Source organism: Hypomesus nipponensis, chromosome 27, assembly GCF_054491055.1.
Source record: "Hypomesus nipponensis isolate SF chromosome 27, ASM5449105v1, whole genome shotgun sequence".
Classification (NCBI taxonomy): domain Eukaryota; kingdom Metazoa; phylum Chordata; class Actinopteri; order Osmeriformes; family Osmeridae; genus Hypomesus; species Hypomesus nipponensis.
Window position 1 is genome coordinate 10,891,342 of NC_140387.1, and position 22,198 is coordinate 10,913,539.

General features: G+C 39.8%; 1 protein-coding gene across 1 annotated transcript in view; it reads left to right on the plus strand.

Annotated features, from left to right (window-relative positions):
* Positions 1–2,160: 2,160 nt before the first annotated feature.
* gpsm1b (G protein signaling modulator 1b) overlaps positions 2,161–22,198 on the plus strand; it is a 96,308-nt gene continuing 76,270 nt past the window's right edge. Inside the window, exon 1 of the mRNA XM_084693671.1 lies at positions 2,161–2,425. Within this exon, the coding sequence (XP_084549797.1) occupies positions 2,367–2,425 (59 nt within the window). The 5' untranslated portion in view covers positions 2,161–2,366. The remainder of the gene's footprint in view (positions 2,426–22,198) is intronic.

The window sequence follows — 22,198 nt, forward strand, 5'->3', positions numbered from 1 at the left end:
CCTCTCCCTTTCCCAGTCAAACAGCGCGGCCTCTTAAGCGGTCCCTCGATTGGCTGCGTGGAGGATGATAGGTCGTGAGCGGGGTACGGGACTGGCCAATCAGCACGCGCCTGAAAGGAGGAGGGAGAGGGGAGGGGACAAAAAGAGACAACAAACAGAATCACAGAACAGTACACAACAGGGGACGTAACAACAACTTAGAGAAATATCAATGCTGGGATGTTGTTGGGGCGGCTGTTGGAATAACACGTTTCCTAAATAAAGCCTATGCCATGTTTATGTACCATGTCAGCATTATATGTGCATGTACATGTACTTATAATAATTTTGGAAGATTATGCTGAGAAGTACATGACCTTATTAAGCTGTCATTTTAATTTTATGTATATGCATGTCTGTATATTTATATATTTAATTTTTTACATGTTCAAATAAACTACTACTAACTAAATACACTACTACTAACTAACATTGAAAACGAAAAGCTCAGAGTAGCTGAAAGGCTTGGTGACCGGCGCAGAGAAATGCACGTCTGGTGTGAACAGCCTTGAGCCAGTCGTAGCCGATCGTGATGCTTCCAGGCGCTTCGCAGCCAGTGTGCCTCAGGCGTAAGACTGTTGCACAGCAAGTATTGAATCGTGCTGTGGTGTGCATCATACATTTAAGCAATTTAAGACTTACATGTAGAGTGCAAATTATACAATGACAAACCGGGGGGTCAACTTTCCCCGACCTGTTGTTTTTACCTCTTTTGGGGGGTCCAAGTCTGAATTAGGGGGGTTGACCCCCCGTAATTAGCACCCTGCTTGCATGTACAGTAAAGGTCGGTGTACGTGAGTTTAGTTCCTTATCCCATCAAAACGGAACAAGCAGGTATAAGAAATGTTTGTGAATCGTTTTGTTGTTATTTTGTTATCTCGTTTTTTACACATAAACCGTAAAACGACTTGATATTTCGATTTTTCTCACGTGGGTGGAGCTAAACGTGAAATGCATGTCATCGGCCAAATGTATTGTCAGCACTACTTCCTTTTAAGTAGAAGTTTCCCCTTTAACTTGATCAATTACACAACCCCAATTCCCAAAAAGTTGGGACGTTGTGAAAAGTAAAATAAAACAACCTTTGGTGCCTTTCCAGATGTGCAAGCTGACCCTTCTATAGGCCCTAATGCATCCCCATACCAGAAATTAAGGCAAAGTGGGTTCTTCTTTGCATCATAGAGCTTTAACCTGCTTTTGTGGATGGCACGACAAACTGTGTTCACAGACAATGAGTTCTGGAGGTGTTTCTGTGCCCATGCAATAATTTCCATTACAGAATCATGCCTGTTTTTTATGCAGTGCCTGAAGATCACAGGAATGCAGTATTTATTTTTCCCCTTGTCCCTTACATAGATATGTCTCCAGATTCTCAGAATTATTTAAGTATGTGCAACTCCACACCTATGTCTCCACAGCCCAATTCCCTTGACTGTAGGAGATTTACCCTGGTGTATGGGTTTCGGTCATATACCTTTCACCGCCACACAGAGAAAAAATCTTCAATTGGGTTGAGAAAAGGGCTGTATGGTGGAAGGTAAACATTTACAGTAAAAAATGCTGGTTGATGTTGAACGATTCTTGTATATAGACACTACTGTGAAAGCTGACATTGTCCCAAACCACCATTAGAAACAATTGTGAACAGTTTGGATTCATTGTGTTTTACAGATGACAACTGTGTTGTAGTTGTGTTTACTGTTTGCCCCTTGTGTTTACCATTTTGCAGCACAAGTGCATCACAGTGCAAAATGTGTTTAGTGAATGAAAATGTGTTTAGAGTTTTGCCAAAAGAGTGTCTCATTTGACAAATTGGTTTAGTTCACTGAACATTTGATTTAGAGAATGGGGTTAGTGTTTTAGCAATTGTGAAAAAGGGTTAGGGTTAGAAAACTGTAAACTGCATGTTTAAATAGAAAAAATAGAGACATTGCTTATTTTGGGACGGTGTAAAAAAGATACGAAAGGTAGTGTGACAAAAGGTGTGTACGTGTGTGTGTGGATGTGCCTCAAGATAATTGTTCCTCTCCCAGTCAACATTTTGTTCACACACACACTACTCTGACCGGTGATGTCAGCTGCGGGGGAGGGGCTTGCTTTATGTGATTTGTTTGCACAATACCTCACTTCCTTAGTAGCTGCCATTGCTGCGAGAGAGGGAAATACTGAGAAAATAAAAGGGAGAGAGAGATTGTGTCTGTAAAGACTGTGTGTGAGAAAGCTGGGAAGGAGGCAGGGAAATAAGAACATTTTGAGGAGCTAGGAGTGAAGTGAAGATATCTGTTGTCGGGACTTCAACTAGAGAAGGCAGTCCCAATTCCAGCCATATGGCTCAGTCAGCTAACAGTGTGGACCAGGATCCGGCCAGCAAGAGGCTCCACTCAAGGTAGGACCTGAGGGGGATGGTAGAGTGGGAGGCAGAGGCTTAGCCCAAATGGAAGTGGGGATAAGCATAGGGTTAGCAGAGGAGAGGGAGACAGGGAGTGGCTAAGGGAAACGTGGCTGCTGGCTACCTGCCTTAGTAGTCAGTTGGCTAAGGAAGCTAGCAAAGTCAGAAATCACTGTCTGGGACATACAATATAACAGCCACAGCTTAAGACCCAGGTATTGCTCCAGCCATATTCCTGATTTAAAGGATCCTTTCTGGCCTTGGTCCCAGGGATTTCTGACTTTCTGCCTGTGGCTGGGCTTCCTAAGTGAATGTGCAGACTGGTGGAAGCAATGTAGAAGGCTGACATGGCTGGGATACTGAACAGAGCCTCTCAGCTGGCTGCAGTTTCATGAAAAGGCTTTCAAGATTTGATAGACATTCACATATTAACAGATGTACGAAGCATACATGGATACACACACTCATGGGTTCTTCACACATTGTGTGGACACAGACACATAACCTCCCATTCCCCCACCCCACACGCATATCCACACAGACACAAAGTTCACAAAGTGAGAGGACCACAGCAACAGTGTGTGAATTGGAGGATTGTATAGGTTACACTCTGTGTCCTGCTTTTCGATCTGTCTTCAGACTTACCTCAAACTTCTTATTGTGGGTATTGCTAAAGTTAACACAAACCCAGAATACGCTAAAAGCTTTTATCGTACTGCTGTACTTAGGTTAATATCATACTGTCTAAATTGACATTTGACAAAACAATGTCCAGGTCCGAATGAATTACACTTTTATTGACATAATTAGACAAAGTCAGTAATGTTTATCTTTGGGTGCCATTTCAATACCAGTAATGACTTAAAAACAGTCGTTAATTGACAAATCACTCATAACATATTAACCATTCTCATGATTTAATAGCAGCAGCAGGAATGTTAATGACATTTTACAGTATATTTCATATACAGTATGTTCCATAAAGCAAGTTTACCGAAAAAGCCAAGCTTATGTTAGTCAGTCTGACTCATTTCCAGTTGATTCTGTTCCATAAAGGCAGTTCAATTTAGTTAAAATTCAGTTACCATGGAAACTTATGCTGTGAAACTGTCAGGCTTAGCCCGTGTTGGTGCTTAACCAGACCTTCCTCTAACACTGACCTACACTATATGGATATATATATATATATATATATATTTTGTATCAGTTTAATATAGAAAAATAAAATAAATAAATAAAAAATGTAATACATTAAACAGTGATGAACAATCATTTCAAAATTATACAAACCTACATTAGACATTGTTACAAAGCCTACGTTAAACTTATGGTTGGTAGTTTGTGTAGGGTTGCCAACCGTCCCGAATTGTCCGGGACATCCCGAATTATGGGTGATTTTGATGTGTCCCGTCAGGGACAGCTCCAGTCCCGTATTCCAATCACAGCCTCGCCAGCCAATAATAGGCTACTGTACACGTGTCAAAACTCACACAAACGTTGCTATAGGACACGTTGCTTGTTGGTGACAATAGTTGGTTTAGGCATAAAGGTTTTCAGTGTCTGTGGCATATGGTTAGAGTCTAATGCTATTTCAAGAAAACAACATGAATTTGGAGAGAAACTTGTAATAATTGTCTTGACTATTACTATGAACAATACATACAAGCAAGTACAGTAGTGGTTTGCTAAAATTACACTGAAATGAGTAGGTTTATGGTATGGCTAATGAAACATTGCGATTTCCTTTATTGTCGGTCAGCTGTTGGCGCAGGCGCATAGAAAGTGTCCCTCATTTGGGATTGAGGAAGTTGGCAACCCTAAGTTTGTGACAGCGTTGTAGTTATGACCACCTAAACCGAGACCAAGTGATGACCATGACCAGAGTGTATCGAGACCGAGACAAGACCAAGACTTTGAGGGGTCGAGACCGAGTCAAGACCAAGGGCGAGACTGGGTCAAGACCAGACCACTCAAAATACACAATCAGTAGGGTTTGTAGTGTGCTTATGGCCAGGCATATGTTTTTTCTTCTTCTTTATCTTAGAGGCGCATTAGTACTCGGTTTCTGCTTTCACATCTCTCTTTCACCCAGGTGAAGGAGCGAGGTACTGCAGCGTTTAACTTATCATTATGAAGTCGGGAGATGTATGCAGCTGACATGAGTAAACGTTGATAACTTTATATTCATCAATAGCTACATTGCTTTATGTGGCCTGGCTTTTATGACAAACTAAATCTGGCAAGCAAATGAAATTAACGGCTGTCGACCATGCGAAGTTGACGTCACGCCGCGTTGAATTCTGGGTAAATGGCAAGACCGTTTTGTTTGGGCACCATCTCATGAGGTCAACGGACATACAACATACATCAGTGGGCATCCTGATCAGCACATTTAGAGGCATCAAACATTTCCGCGGAGGGCCCCTCTGTATTGATCCGAATGAGGTCATCGGTGGAGGATGGGTTCAAACCTTCAGTTTTTTTTACAGTCAATGGTTCAAACTAATCATTCATGGAAAATGTAGTTTTTATGTCATATTCGCAACGGTCGGCGCTCTTGGTTTTCAGCATGCCCTGCGGCAGACAGAAGGGACTTAGTTGGGGGTTTAATTTTGTTCACGGAAGCATTGTTTAAGTTTCTATTGTTGAACTCTTGTATTTATTTTGATATGTGTAGTGTTGAAAGGTAGTTTGCTTAGTTTGATTGTTCACAGTGAGGGTGAAGGTTAGCTAGCTAGATTGTTAGCCAGGCTGTTACAGCGCAGGGCAGATGCAGTAGGCTATCGCAGGATGCAGCTTATGAGGTTTATTGTTAGTTGAAAGGAATAAACGTTTCCCATTGCAAATAATGGTTCGAGTATTTTCAACTGACAGATGCAATACATACATTTTTTTTTAACTTGCTCGCACCCGTGCGCCTAAATATTTTACTGTGCTTGCACACATATTTTTGGGCGCACTGTAGTAGAGCCAATATGTATGATTATTTAAGGGAAATCATGAGAAAACATTTCACACACATTTCATGCATCAAGGTTTACAATAATCTCTGTCCGTAGGCTACATCTTCATTTTCAACCACTTTTATTACAAGATAGAGGACAACTTAGTGCATATGAAATATACATAATTGTGGCCAATGTAGAACAGCACCGAGATTATAAATATATTATTTGGATAGAAAGATATGACCCTTCTAGTGATTAGTGGATAAACCGTAATTCTCCATAACTAAAAAGGTTTGACTTTCTTTGACAATCCAATTGTCCAAACAAGATATTTAGCTTAAAGGATAGCCTACATGTAGTGTAGCTAGCTAATGTTTATTTAGCAAGTTTCACATAAATCTGCAAACAACGAGGCATACAGGCTGTATGGCTCGACGCTAAAATGTTTAGGCAGATGCTACATCTCTCTCAATTTGAATTATCCCAGTACAATTATCATAGCTACATAATAGTTAAGAGCAGCCTACAATTGCAAAACAAACCTAAATCCATACATCTATCCTCCATTTTCCCAACAATAAAACCATGTTAAAAAGTTAGGCTACTGGATAATGTATTGGTTAATAGTAGGCTATTTATAAAACAATGTCAAAAAAGTCCATTTATATATGTTTAGAAGGTGCATGTTTTTTAATCAATAATTGAATCAATGGTTTGTAAGGACTTCGACCTACGTAGCCTATCGTTAATGTCAATCATAGCGTGTCATTTTATTTTGATGAATTATTTTGATGAAGTGGTGGAGCTGTCATACTATGGGCTTAAAGAAAACATTCTTTCGGGAATGTGGTCGTGAACATTGTGTTTTGCCGTGGTGGATCAATAAGATCCATGTTTAACCTCTCTAGCTGCTTAAGAATAGGGTGCACCCGCAATTATGTTGACTTCTTGAATCTGACTTAAATTAGTTGCAGTGGCGACTGGTGAAAATTATTTGAGGTGGGGCTGTGAAATATTCAGTCAATTCAGTAACCATCCTAATACAATTGAACACAAACTGCAGGATACAAGTGCTCTGTGATATAGTAATTATTTAAGTAATGCACACAGCTATAGGCAAATGTCCACATTTGTGGACAATAAATATTATTGTTACACTCAGTTCAGAAATATTAAAAACCACAGACATCTGGGCTAGGGTTGCCAACCGTCCCGAATTGTCCCGGACATCTCAAATTATGGGTGATTTTGATTTAGCAACGGGACAGCTCCAGTCCCGTATTCCAATCACAGCCTCGCCGGCCAATAACAGGCTACTGTAAATGCGCCAAAACTCACGCAAACATTGCTATGGGATTTATACGGTTGTTGCTTATTGGTGACAGTGTGTGTGAACTGGCCACTGGTGAGCATTGTCCAATTTTGTTTTGAAACATTAATGTTAATAATAATTAATGTTGTAATATTAGGAAACATAACACAACTATTACTGTAAGACTAAATATTAATGATGTATAGGTGAATTTAACACAATCAATTATCTTTGATAGAATTTTCGCTCGCCTGTTGAGTAATTTTGATGTCAGGTTGATCTGGGCCAAGACCTTTTAATACTATTTCCTCCACTAAAGTTCTCCTCTCAAAAGGACTTTGGAGAAGATATCTGACAGAATTTGAGAATGGCTGAAGTCCGGTGTCTTGAGTCATTATTTTCAATAACGTATCGTAGGCCCTTGCACAATCACTGTAGTATCTACTTGGGGCAATTATTTCAGCGCCCTTTAGGCATCATTTTCGAGAACGTTGATTGGCTAAATATGTGTTGCTATGGTATATCTTGCCAGCAACGGTCAGCAATTCACTTATCGCCAGCAGGTTGGTTGGCGCTCGATGGGCGATTTTTCTATCGCCCAAGATGTTTGAGCATAAAGAAAATTTATCCCAGAACAGAATGTTTATATAAATATATACAACACGTTACTGTGTCTTTTTTTTCTTTTTTTAAACACTTTATTTATTGTGATTTTTACCACTTTACAGACAATACATTTTAGAAGTTATATGATCTAAAATTATATTACAACAACAATTGACATCTCACATGACAAATGACAGCCATACCTAAGGGAACAAGAAAAAAAAAAAAAAAGGACAAAACAAAACAGCATTCCAGTATTTCGGTATATGAGTAGGGCAGATCAATAGTGACAAGATATACTACAGTGACAAGATATACTACAGTGACAAGATATAATACTATATATATTTACAGTTCTAGGCCAGGTAACATATTTACATGTTGTATAAAAGGATCCCATGTTTTATGAAATTTCTTCATTGAGCCATTCAGTGTACATCTTATTTTTTCAAGTTTTATGTTTTGCATCATGTCTCTTATCCATTGACTGTGTTGGAGGCTTTGGATCTTTCCATTTAAAAAGAATGGCACGCTTAGCCAATAATGAGGAGAAAGCAATGACCCGTTGTAGGTTTGCTGGTGGATTGGATTCTTCTGAACACGGTGTGATACCAAAGATGGCAGTTGCAGATGATGGCTGAATATGATACTTATATATTTAGGAAATTGTTTTGTAATAGGAATCCCAGAACTCCGTAGGTTTTGGGCAAGACCATAACATATGGCCGTTGGTCGCAGGGGCCTGTTTGCATCGGACACACAAAGGGTTTACATCTGGAAATATTCTTGCAAGTCTAACTTTTGAATAGTGTAGACGGTGCAAGACTTTAAACTGTATTAAGGCATGTCTTGAGCAAATAGACGTGGCATGTACCCTAAAAAGAGCCATCTCCCATTCTTCATCAGAAAGTGTTACCCCAATATCATTTACCCATTCCTCCCTTATATGTGATACGGAGGGACTCAGTATGTTCATGATCTCTGCATAAATCATTGATACTCTACCTCTTTTTAACAAATTAACCTTTAACAATGAGTCCAAGCAGGATAAGGGAGGGAGGTTTGGAAAGTTAGGAAATTTCTTACGCACAAAATCTCTGATTGTAAGTAGCGAAAGAAGTGAGCATGTCAGTTCATATTTTGCGGATAGCTGTTCAAAGCTGGCAAAAGTGTTTTCAAAATAAGGGACCTTCCCTTATGCTATGTATACCTTTGTCATGCCAGATCTTGAAGCCATTATCTAACATAGAGGGCTGGAAAAGATGATTATTTGTTATTGGAGAGTGGATAAAGATGTTTTGGATGCCTAAGCATTTTTTGAATTGTTTGAGGATGCGCAAAGATTGATTCACAATTACATTCACATTATTCACTATTGTTGGTAAAGATGCACAAAGTAAAGCAGGAAGTGAGTGTGGCCTACTTGTAGCAAGTTCAATTTGAAGCCACGCAGGGGCTGTGTCATCCCACTCCTTAAGCCATAAATAGATAGCATTTAAATTAGCAGCCCAGTAATATGAACGGAGATTTGGCAGGGACAATCCACCACAGGCTTTAGGTCTCTCCATAAATTATTTTCTTATACGTGCAGCTTTACTATTCTAAATAAAAGAAGATACTGACTGGATGAAGGCTTTAAAAATGACATTGGTATGAATATAGGTATAGCTTGAAATAAATAAAGGTATTTTGGTACTACATTCATCTTTATAGAATTTACTCTCCCAATAAGGGATAATGGTAGAGTGGACCACCGCTGAATATCTTTTTTGGTCGGTTCCAGAACAGAAGCAAAGTTGTTTTTAAATAAGTGATGATAGGACTTGGTAACTTTTACAGCTAGGTATGTAAATGAGTTAGCTGAGAGCTTAAAGGGTAAGTTGGGATATATTTCAGCAGTTTTATTAATAGAAAAATATTCACTTTTGTTATAATTAAGCTTGTACCCTGATATTTTTCCAAAATGTTCAAGAACATCAAGGACTTCCGGTATACTGGTAACAGGATTGGTGACATTTAATAATAAATCATCAGCATATAATGAGACAGTATGTGTTAGGCCCCCACGCACAATACCCTCTATTTTACCATTGTTTCTTAATGCAATTGAAAGTGGCTCTATAGCTAGAACAAAAAGTAGTGGACTTAAGGGGTCACCTTGTTTGGTTCCTCTGTGTAGACCAAAGTAATCAGAGGAGATTGAATTGGTAAAAACTGAAGCAGTAGGGTCAGTGTATATTAATTTGATTAGCTTAATGAAATTTTGGACAAACCCAAATCTATGTAGTGTATAAAAGAGATAGTCCCACTCGACCCTATCAAATGCCTTTTCTGCGTCAAGAGACTGCTTCAGGGACTATTTTATCAGACTTGGTGTAAATGATTTTAAACAGGCGTCTCAAATTAAAATAAGACTGCCTGTCTTGAACAAATCCAGTCTGATCATATGAGACCAAATCCGGTAGGACTGACTCAAGACGGAGGGCAATTACTTTGGAAAACACTTTACCATCACAGTTTCTCAAACTGATGGGTCTATAAGATGAGCAGTCAAGTGGATCTTTGTTTTTCTTAACCCTTGTGCTGCCTTCGGGTCACATGACCAAAAGGTTCATAACGAACCATCGTTGTGTTTACTCAATTTTACCCAAAACAAAAGCAAATAAAAATAATTTTATTTTAACCTTCGCAATGTGGGGGGTCTGAGACAGCCCAACGGTTAAAAGAAAATGTTTCACTTTGTTTTTGTATGCGGTAAAGTTGTTGCAAACGACGGTGGGTCCCAATGACTTTGGGTCAGAATGAGGGTTAAGTAGTAGCGTAATGGATGCTTGTCGGAGTGTGGGTGGGAGGACTTTGGTTTCTAATGCTTCCTCATACACTGAAAGAAGGAGAGGTGCTAGTTGATCCTGGAATTTTTTATAGAACTCCGTACAAAACCCGTCTGGGCCAGAAACCTTCCCACTTTGTAAAGACATTATTGCAGTGATGATTTCTTTCTGTGTGAGGGGCTGATCTAAGTGTGCCTTATAGTCGGGATCAACTGTGGGTATGTTTAAATTGGAGAAAAAGGCATCAAATTGGTGTTGATCTGGTTTTAAATTTGATGAATATAGTTTTGAGTAAAACTCTTTAAATTGGTTGTTTATAGCTTGGTGGTCTTCGCTTAGTAAACCATCAGACAGTCTAATTTGTGGTATGATATGAAATGCTGCTTTCTGACGAAGCTGGCCTATAGTTTAGAAGGTTTATCCCCCTCTTCATAAAATCGAATACGGGACCTTGAATATCAGCCTTTCTGCCTCATTGGTAGATAGAAGATCTGCTTCAGTTTGTAAGCTGATTCTTGTTTTGACCAAGTCAGGGGTGGGGGACGTTGATATCTGGTTATCCAAAGTCTTAATTCTGGAGGATACATCTATAATAGTATTATGGTGTTTTTTTCTAGTGCGTGCATTGTGAGAAATGATCTGTCCTCTAAAATATGCCTTAAGTGCTTCCCACAGAGTTGAGGCTGATATGTCATCTGTTCTGTTGGTTTGCAGGTAGAAATCTATTTGTTCTGATACAAACTCAACAAAGTCAGAGTCAGCCAGCAAGAGTGGATCAAGTCGCCATGACCGCCTGGACCTCTGAGATAGAAGTTTTACTGTCATACCTACAGGGGCATGATCAGAGATCATAATTGAGTGATATTTGCATTCGGTGATAACATTTAGAGGAAAAGGATCAACTAGAAAAAAGTATATTCTTGAAAATGATTTGTGTACATTGGAAAATAAAGAATATTCCCTTTTAGAGGGATTTTTAAATCTCCATGGGTCGATCAGTTTATGTGAATCTATGAACGCTTGCACTGTTTGAGCTGACCCATGTTGCGTCCATTACTAGATTGTAATCACCAGACAAAATAAGATGATGACTGTCAAGATTGTCAAGAGCTAAACATCCTCTCAAAAAAACAATGGTCATCAAAATTAGTAGCATATATACAAACTAATATGACGGGGATATGAAATAGCTTTCCCACAACCATTACATATCTACCATTTGGATCAGAGGTGGTGCTTGTTGCATCAAATTGAATATTCTTATGAATAAGTATGGCTGCTCCTCTACTTCTGCCATCAAATTTTGAATGAAACATTTGTCCCAGTCTCTATGAATCCTAATATGATCCCTGTTGCGTAGATGAGTTTCCTGTAGCATTGCTATGCCTACCTCCAGATGTTGCAAGTGTGAGAAAACCTTCTTCCTTTTAACATTGTGATTAAGACCCTTTACATTCCAACTTGTAATGTTTACATCCCTGTTGCCTAGAATTGCATTGGAGGTATTACGTGTCATTGCAAGTAAACTTATCAAATATACCTGTGTCTATCCTACTCGAATGGTATAAGATAATGGATGCACAAAAAAATACATATATACACACACAATTACACTTAACACATAGTAAACAGAGCCCTAAAGCCTGACAATGGCATCCCCCCCTGAAACACATTAACTTTTCGCAAACTCTCATTAGCAACTCTCCTGCTATTAAACAAGCAGTCTAAAGTTTGTGAACCTTTATGTTTGTAAAAAAAATTAGGTAATGCCCTCAGACATACTATGAACATGAAACTATACGGTGTAGAGGGAAAAGGACTGTCCATCATATATTGTATAGATACATTAATGGCGGATAGGTCATTGAACGTATAGTTAGAAAAAGGGACTCTAGTGGTTCTTTCGCCCTTATGCAAGTTGGTCAGATATAGTTCATAATCATTCTGGATTTGACTCGTCACCTTGATTATCCTCGCCCGGAGTGGAGCGTGAAGGAGATTGGGCAGCGATGTGATCGTTGATGTATGTGTGCCTCTATGGGGTCGGTGAACTTCATACGCTTCTTGTCGTGGATGAACTGCAGTGTGGCTGGAAAGTACAAACCAAATTTGATGTGTGCTGCATGGAGCATCTGCTTGCAATCGGAGAAGGCTGCAGGACGTTTGTTGATGTCCGGGCTGAATATATGAATTATTGATCCATTGTAGGTAAGCGCACCTTTCTCTCGCGCAAGGCGCAGGATCTGCTCTTTGGTCTGGAAGTGATGTAGCTTTACAATGAATGGTCGGGGTTTGTCGCCATCTCGCGGTTTAGAAGCAATAGACGCCCTGTTTTCTTCTCGGAATGAGTTGATGGAACCCTGGATTATTACACCAACAGCTTTTGCTAGCGCATCCAGTTTTGGAATTAGGATCCTACGAGTTCGTCGTGTTTCTTGAGGTTGACCGACTTTCTCTGGAGTCTTTAGGAGTCTTGTACGGCATTATATAGATATCAAAAGTTTGGTGTACAAAATATTCGAGTCTAAGTATTTGTAAGGTTCACAAAATATTAATTACATTTAGGATTTTGCAGGAGCTGCGGAAGACACGTCTACTCTCGAGGCATGCTCAACAGCGCCCCCGTTGCTGTGTATTTTTAACAGTCATGCTTAAGGATCCTGTAAAGTAGATTTGAAAATGAGTTTTAAGTTCATCACACCACAGAAGAATGCGTTGTTACAGTTTTTCACAATTGTTAACACACGTTTCTCAAAACAATAATGTCTTTCTCAAAACTGCACACACAAAACTGAAAACCTCACACACAAAATGCTAAACCTGACACTCCCTTTGCAAGATGACTCTTTGCCATCAAATCTCGCAAAACAATTGTGAAAAATTTAAATTACTATGTCTTTGCATTGTACCAGCTGAGTAACAGAATGCAACCGTCTGTGATCTGATGGAGGTCGCTGTGATGTAGATGGGTCAGGTTTTAGCTCCGCCTATACAAAACCTGAGCTGAAAACGGAAGAGAAACTGTACAATGGCAGAGAATGTCTAATATAGAGAGAACTGCCACTCTCGGGAAACTTCCAGGTTCTGAACTGGTTGAAATTCCATGTGAGGGCGCTAACGAGCGAGTGCAGAATAAATGGAGGTCTATGGAGCGGTACCCCTCAAAATCCACTTTTCTCAGGATATAATTTTTTGTCCAGTAATTTGAATTCTGAATTCGAAAGGGGAGGCCAAAAAAATACACACTGCCGGGTTTTAGATTTTTTGAAAGTCGCCTTTCTGTTCTAAAAAGCTTTTGAAAATGTCATTGACGTCATACACATCATACGACCAGAGCTATTGCTTGACGGCAAGCTCTGGTCACTTACATTTTTCTCTCAGGGCATCGACAACACAGCTGACAGGTTAGGCTCTCTCTGTCAATACACATGCTTGAAAGAGTTTTGGCTTGCTAATGTTGTTGCTAATGTTGCTAATGCTCCGACATTCTGATTCCGCTTCGGATGCCATCAAGCGGGAGCTCTGGTCGTATCAGTCCTTTACTAACAAATCAGCATTCAGTAGCAGAATGCTAGCGTGTTATGGGCAACAACGACTCACCATGTAAGAAATCAAAAGGACATAAGTACTCGTTCATTGAATTTTCGACCTATAATCCATGTTGAACATGCACAAACTACAATCAAATCTGAGATTTTTTAACGACACTCAGGCGAAAGACACAAATTTAGCCGTTTAGCTCCATAGACTCCCATTCAACATGCACTCGCTCGCGATCACTCCCAGTGGAACTCTGGTGGACTTGCAGCCAAATTCGGTACAATGGGGTTTAATAGGGAGTGGCAAGGCTCTCCTTAAACAGGCTCTGACAATGGTCTCCACACTTCAGTGCGACCAAGTTTTCGTGCTTTGCACATGCTTTCAGGAACTAATTTCACACATGTGTAATGTACTGAGAAGCCAACCATGGAATTTGCTTTGCAGGATCTTTAAAATTAATAGTTATTGTATATTACATGAAAAACAAAAATGTAAAACACTTTTCACCAGGGAGGGCGGCGCCCTTGCGCCCTCTATTGACCAGCCGCCACTGATTGGATTTTGTGAACAAGAATTTGCCTTTATGGAACCGCTTTAGCCCCGACTGACTTATTAGGTTAATTCAAGTAAGCTTTGGGACTTTGTTCAGCTTTTTTTGAGCGGCCTTCATGGAACAGGCCTCAGGGATAACTCCCCATTCCTTGAGCCTGTATAATGATGACATGGAAGGGACTTGCTAGGAATGTTAATGGATGCTGAGTTGTAAATGAACATTCACAGGGGCCTGCAAGGTCGTCACACTTTAGGGACTCGCTCACCTTGAAGCAAACTAACTGAAGTTTGTTTCCATCACATGGACTTTTGTGATATCCATACTTTCTGTTTGTTTGAGTGTGTTTGTGTGCAAGTGCAGGTCAGTCCTTCACAACATCAGCAAGGTGAGTAAACATCAGGGTATTGTCTGAAGCAATATTTTCCTCTCAATATTCAATAAATGCTGCATTTCTTTCATGTATGTGCCGTTTCTGTGAGACTGACTGACTGTTCCACATCTATCTTTCTTTGTTGTCAGCACACATCAGACACAACAATACCAGAGGACAGAGATACAACTCTAAAGAGCTGCTTCAACCATTTTCTGTCATTAAGACAATACTGCAGATCACTATTTCTTAACCTAAGTAGTCTGGATGTATTTGTGATGGAGAATAACAAATGATATCCATCTACAGTTAGTTATTCCGTTTGGATACTGATGCAACTGAATTACAACATAAAATGTCCCATTGATGTTCAGTAATATATTGAAATGGAATTGGCAGAAAATCATAAAATAATTAGATTTTGTTTTAGATAACATATTATTTCATGTTGAATATACTACCAAATATTGATGCCACCTGCTATTGCTTTTCATAGCTTTACTTCAAGAGACAATTTTCAAAGGCATTGAAAATGTAATATCGACATGTACAGGGCTGGACTGGGACAACAAATCGTCCCTGGCATTTTTGGCCCAGGCAGCCCACACCCACCGTGATTGGTCAGACACATTCCCTGCAGACAGTCCTCTTATAATATGCGTGCATTCTATGATACGACTTGTCTAGTGTTCTGTGTTGACGTGATCGTTTTGGATCCTCCAAGAAGGGTCTCAAGACTTATCTGTCGATCTTACACTTAAATAATTAATTCATTCGTAGAGTTATGATTTGTATATTAATGTAATTTAATGGTATCTTATTTTATTAGGGTTCCTCTGGTAGGAGGGAACCTATTGTTATTGTTGGTATTCTTCTTATTATTTTTCTTCTCCTTGCGCCCCAATATCTCAAAATGTCCTCGGTCATAAATTTTCTAATTTGGCACATTCATTCTACATCCAAGTGGGTACCCCCACACCAAATATGGGCCACATCAGACGATAGGGGGCACCACAGGCCACGCCCAAAAGTCAAATATTCAAAGTGATGGCATTTCCACCCCATTGCTCCAATTCTTCTGAAACGTGGTGTGCTACATGCCTCATTTTTCATGAGGAACAAAAAAGCCTCAAGGACCCATAAGGTCTGCCATGATGGATTTTCCTGTACAGTGATCATTTTGGAAAACATTCAAAATTCCTCTTCTCTTGAACCAAAGGTCTAATTGACTTGAAACGTTGTACAGATAAGTAGCATTGACATATTTAAAAATGTTACTTAAGGCAATTGAATCAAGTACAAAATGGCTGAAAGGGGTGTATTTATGTAAATGTACACATTGCCTCAATATGTTTGTGTCACTAAATCAAATGTATTTTTGAAGGATGGTTCAAACCTAATACGCTTTAAGGTGACATGCCTCTGAAGTACCATGCAAAGTTTCACCTTGATATGTCCAAATATGACTGAATTACAGCTGTTTGAACTTGGACCAAATGTGAAAATGCTCGCCATTGGAGAAACAGCTTTTTTTATTATCCAGTTATTGAACTTTTAAAATCCATGCCTGGGAATGGCTCAATTGGCTAAGATGTTGTGCTGGTAAGCAAAGGGTTGTAGGTCCAAAACCAGTCGGAGGCATAGTTTTTTATTTTTTATTCTGACAAAATAGTTTCTAGTCTTCCGATCAATCCTCCGGTTGTAAAACATAGCAATGCGTGTTTATTTGAGCCCATCAAAACACTCCAATCATCTGTTTAGCGAGACTGTGTAAACCACTGCAAAACAAGCCAGGTTCACCACAGTAGTTACTTGTAGTCTACGAATGGTAGAGATAACTTTAATGGTTATCTTTAATGAAGTAAATTGATTGTTCAGGTGGATCCCTTGTCTGTTGCACACATTCATTTCAGTAACCTAAGCCAGGACACATCCCCACTGATGCTAAGCATGATTTGAAATTCCCTTTCATAACAAGTTATGGCACTCCAAACAACCCAGTCATCCCGTTGTCCCATTTTCATAGGAAATGTACAAGAAGTTTCAACTTTGGCTGAATCTAACAACGCTTACCACAGGAGAAACAGCTTACTTTTTAATACAGTTACTGAACATGACACTATTCAACACTGAGAATAGCTCAATGGGCTGGGATGGTGACCTGTAAAGTATAAGGTAGTAGGTTGGAATCCAGCCATTATCTTTTGGCCTGTCATCATTTTGATTATCTGTTTAGTTAAACAGGATGACATCATTCTGAAATACCATGCACAATTTCATGCAATTTCACCTTGAAATGTCAACCGTTTCTTAACCTTTGTCCCAAAGCTGACCAAAGCTAATACTCTGTCCTTTCTATTTCATACAATCTCAACAGTTAGTGTGTAGCAGAGAGGATACAGAGACTGACTTATAACCTTATGCTCATGAGTTCAAATCCCCATTCAGCCTGTTGTTGGCCAAAGATTAAGTAGTTTTGCTCTTTTGTTGTCCAACTCTCGATCTTCTACAGTGTACATGTTTATAATATTTTGCAAAGGAACCCGCATCGCTGCTTGCAGCTATATTTATTATTGATATTGTATTGCCATTATTGTTGTTATTATTAGGGTTCCTCCGTCAGGAGGACCCTATTGTAATTGTTGGTATTATAATTATTATTATTATTCTTGTAATTTATCTCATGAACACATTGGTAAAAAGTTTTGCAATTTGGCATATTGATACAACATGCCACAACTACGGCCCAAACACAGCCTGGCCCACATCAGACCTTAGGGGGCGCCACAGGCCACGCCCAAATGTCCACTTTTCAGAGTGATCGCATTTCCACCCCATTGCTCCAATGGATTTTCCTGTACAGTGATAATTTGGGAAAACCAAAGTTGAACCAAAGTTCTAATTGACTTGAAATTTGGTACATATATGTATCACTGACTTATTTAAAAATGTTACTTAAGGCAATTGAATAAAGTACAAAATGGCTGAAAGGGGTGTATTTATGTAAATGTACACATTTACTCAATATGTTTGTGTCACTAAATCAAATGTCATTTTTGAATGATGGTTTTTCAAACCTAATTGGCTTTAAGGTGACATCACTCTGACGTACCGTACACAAATTTACCTTGGTATGTCAAAATATGATTGAATTAGAGCTGTTTCAACTTTCGCTTACCACAGGAGAAACAGCGTACTTTTTTTATACAGTAACTGAACATAAAATATATTTAACATTGAGATTAGCTCACTGGGCTGGGATGGCGACCTGCAAAGTAAAAGGTCGTAGGATCGAATCCAACCACGGTCATTTAGGCAGTCTTAAATTTGAATGTCTGTTTAGTTAAACAGGATGATATCGTTCTGAAGTATTATGCGCAATTTCACCTTGATATGTCAAAAGATCATTGAATTACAGTTGTTTAAACTTTGGCCGAATCGAGCAATCCATGCTGCAGAAGAAACAGATTTCTTTTTTTATACAGAAACTGACCTACCTTGCAGGTAGCTCAATGGTTTGAAACATTGTGCTGCAAAGTTCAAGGTCACAAATTCGAAACTAGACACAGTCTTTTGGCCTGTCATAATTTTGATTACTTGTTTAGTTAAACAGGCAGACATCATTCTGAAATACCACGCGCAATTTCACCTTGAAATGTCAAAAGATCATTGAATTATAGCTGTTTAAACTTTGGCCAAATCGACCAATCCATGCTACAGGAGAAACGTCTTTCTTTTTTATACAGGAACTGACCAGAATTTCTCAGTTCTGCGGGTGGCTCATTAGGTTGAGATGTTGTCGTGCAAAGTGGAAGGTCACAGGTTCGAATCCAGGCAGTTTTTTGGCCTGTCATAATTTTGATTACTTGTTTAGTTAAACAGGCAGACATCATTCTGAAATACAATGTGCAATTTCATGCAATTTCACTTTGAAATGTCAACCGTTTCTTAACCTTTGTTCCAAGCTGACCAAAAACTAATACTCATATAACGCAGTCGATGCACAGCTAGATAATCAGCGTCAGCCACTTGGGTACCCAGCATGCAGTGCGGTATGTCCACAAACGCAAAGACTTTTGGAAAATAGTTCGGTTACAGCCTTGCGGGGGATTTCAGTTGTTGTGTTCCTTCAGTTAGATGTTTGTAATGTTATTGTTTGTTAGTTAATATAATCTTGTTGGTCACCCTGATTGTGCATGTTGTGTATTTAAATCGGACCAGAGAGTCGGCTGCTGTACTCTCACAATTTATTCTCGCAAGCAGCTGAACATGAGCTCTGCCCAGCCCAGCCCAGCCCAGCCCAGCCGACCACATGACTACTGTTAATTGTGCATTGCCTGAGATTCAGGAAAGAGATCAACTCAAGAAGACTTTCAATATCCTATAAAAGGCTAATACTGTGCCCTTTCTGTTCATAACATTTCAGCAGTTGGTGTATAGCAGAGAGGATAGAGAGACTGACATGTGACCTCATGCTCATGAGTTCTAATCCCCGATCAGCCTATTGTTGTTGGCCAAACATGAAGTAGTTTTGCTCTATTGTTGTCCAAGTCTCGATCTTCTACAGTGTACATGTTTATAATATTTTGCCATTTTGCGGAGGAACCCGCATCGCTGCTTGCAGCTATATTTACTATTTTGCTTATTATTGACTTAGCAACTTTCAAAAACTGTTATTTTAACTATAGTAAGATTTGTATGGGGCACAGATATAACACACACACACAGCCTCCCTCCCTTGCTGAGAGTCCCTGTTAATTTGCCTACTCCTTACCACATCGTCAACTACTCTTTCTCCATCTTTTCCTCACTCGCTCCCATGGCCCTGTCATGGTCACTCTCCTTCTCCTCGGTTTCTTCCCTGACCCTGTCGATACATTTCTGCCTCTCTGAGCCAGCCACTTCTCCTCCTTCTTCTACAGGTAATGCTGAAGTAGAAGCAGCTAAAGCCCCCCTCAAACATGTTCGAAATGTTTGCACATTTTGTGGCATTCGCCTGTAGATTTTAATCTTTTTCTCCCATTGCTTTTCTGCAGCTCCCTTGCGCTTTGGTGGTCGTTTCTCCATTTTAGCAATGCTAAACTTAAACGATGCTAAACCAGCATACGCATTAGCCAACAGCCAGGGTTGCCAGGTCCGTGTGACAGAACCAGCCCAATGGACAATCAAAACCAGCCCAAAACCAACCCAATGGCCAATAAAACCAGCCCAAAAACCTGTCCAATATCAGAACCCAAAATATGCCTCTGCCAAACCCTGTTTTTAAATTAAAAACCGTTTTCAGGAGGTTTTCTCAGGAGACTGAGGGCCTCATTTACTAACATTGCGACCACAGCTTAATCTGCGCCTTAGCCAAACCGCAAATAGTGCACGGTATATTTGCACATTTGGCGAGGTATTTATCAAACCAGATCGTCATCGGGCAATCAGCGCCCATTAGTGTTAATTAGCGCACCGTTAAAAGTCGGGAAAAATCGCCTGCATGTTACTGCCACCATGGGTGATTCTAGGAAAAGAAAAACTAAAAGTTCAGCGATCAGGAGCTAGAAATATACACACCCACTTTCCCTTATTCCCTCCCAGCAGCGGTAATCTGCGTTTTTACTCAAGTGCGCTGTCTTTGTAAATACGGTGTTTTTTTGTGTATTTACCCGCTATTTCACGCCTGAAATGGGCGCAATCCTGTTAGTAAATAAGGCCCTGAGAGCATTAGGCACGTATGCACATGCACAGTGCGTGTGTGTATGTGGGTGTGTCCCATGTCCATGTGTGTTTGTGCTGATCTAGAGTCAGTTTGGTTGGATTTGTGTATAAATAAATTATTTCATTTAAAATATGGATTTTTATTTAAAGATATTCATGTAATTTGCATGCAAAATAGGTCTACCCGATCCAGCGGACAAAAAAATCAACCTGCGGCAACACTTCAAAAGTAGCCCAATTCCGTGGGAAAACCGCGGACCTGGCAACACTACCAACAGCTCGTGTCTCAGGGCCAGGGGGAGGCGATATTATGGCTGTTTATCAATCCGAAGAACGCTAAGAACCCAAGTACATACTTTTGAAGAACGTTCTTGCAAGCGTCCTTGCGAGAATGGTCTTGCAAGGACGCAAGGATGGAGAATGAATTGAGATGGTTAGGGTTTTCCTGGACTCGCAGCATTGCGATAACACTGACTGACTAAAAAAAACAAGATAACAAAGCTGAAAAATGGTCCGTCTACCTGTCATTTTACGTTTTCTGTAGCCCTTGCTAACTTACAGTAACGCTACCTAAGTGCACTGCACTGAGATGCTAGCTAGGTTATCGAAAAGTCGGAGCAAATTTACAAATTACTTGTTTCATCAATAAAATAAGAACATTTTCAGCGACTACAGTGCCTATTTCTCGTCACATTTTAATTTAGATGCTGATTTACACGTACCGTTTAGCTGAAATATGAAAAGTAAAAACTTACAGTTGTGAGGTTTGTCCGCCTCGCTTGACATCTTGCAATGACTTCTGGGGAATCAGAAGCGCTCTCGCAGGTCAAGTCACCATGCATCCTCGATAAAAGGGGCGGATCAAGAACATTTCCGGGTATTTTTGGGGTTCTTGGTGACTTGTGTTCTTTGGATTGGAACAGGCCAGTGCCAATAAAGAAATCTAACCAATGGGCTGCTGTCAGTTCTCTATGGGCCAACCCGACCCAAAAAATTTACCAATTGGCCGCTGTCAGTTCTTTATGGGCTGGCCCGACCAAAAAATTATAATATTGGCGATTCGGCCCTAAAGTGCGTCGGCCAGCGGTATGCCAGATGGCCAGTCCACCCCTGCACATGTAACATGGCTGATCTTCTCCTTTTTTCCCTTAAAACATAAGTTATATAATGTTGTGCTGCAAGTAATCTGATAGAGATATATTTTAGATCACTAAGAGATAATATAGAGTGAAGATCAAGAAGTAGACAGAAAAACTAAAATAGAAGGAGAAGAAAAGGGCGGGAGGGGTCAGGCCAAAGTGAAAGCAACAAAAGAATAGAAAAACATTCCTGGAGAGTCTGTCTTTATTTGTCCTGACAACAGGCCTTTCCTCCCTGTAATTATGGCTAGATAAGTACCCTGGGCACAGAGCTGTCGAAAGCAAGAAAGCTCTCAGTCAGTAAAACAGTAGGCCAACAAATAACTCAGCAAGAAACACATTGAACTTATTGGCACTGGACAGATCTACACTTTGCTTTGTTGTACTGAGCTGTGCAGTGTTGCTTTATCTCATCTAGGTGGTAAAGTTGTAACTTAATTTATGTTTACGTTTTGTTAATGTTCTTGGCTCCGTTGTTTTGGGGTAATGCTTCCTTTATTGGTTTAGTAAAGTTAATCATTTAGACTTCTGCTGTTGCATCAGTTTCTATGAGACTGTATTTTGTTTTGGTTCAGCTGTTGAAGTTATGTGACAGATAGATAGATGAGTAATCAGAGGAGAGACTGGCAGACTATGCCACAGACAGACATTAGTCTATGGCTAATCACAGTGAACTCTGTAAGAAGACAGGGTTGTACTGTAAAACTGTATGTATTGCTTTGTCCTTTGTTGTCCACTCATGTCTTATGTTGCACCATTTGAGGCTGC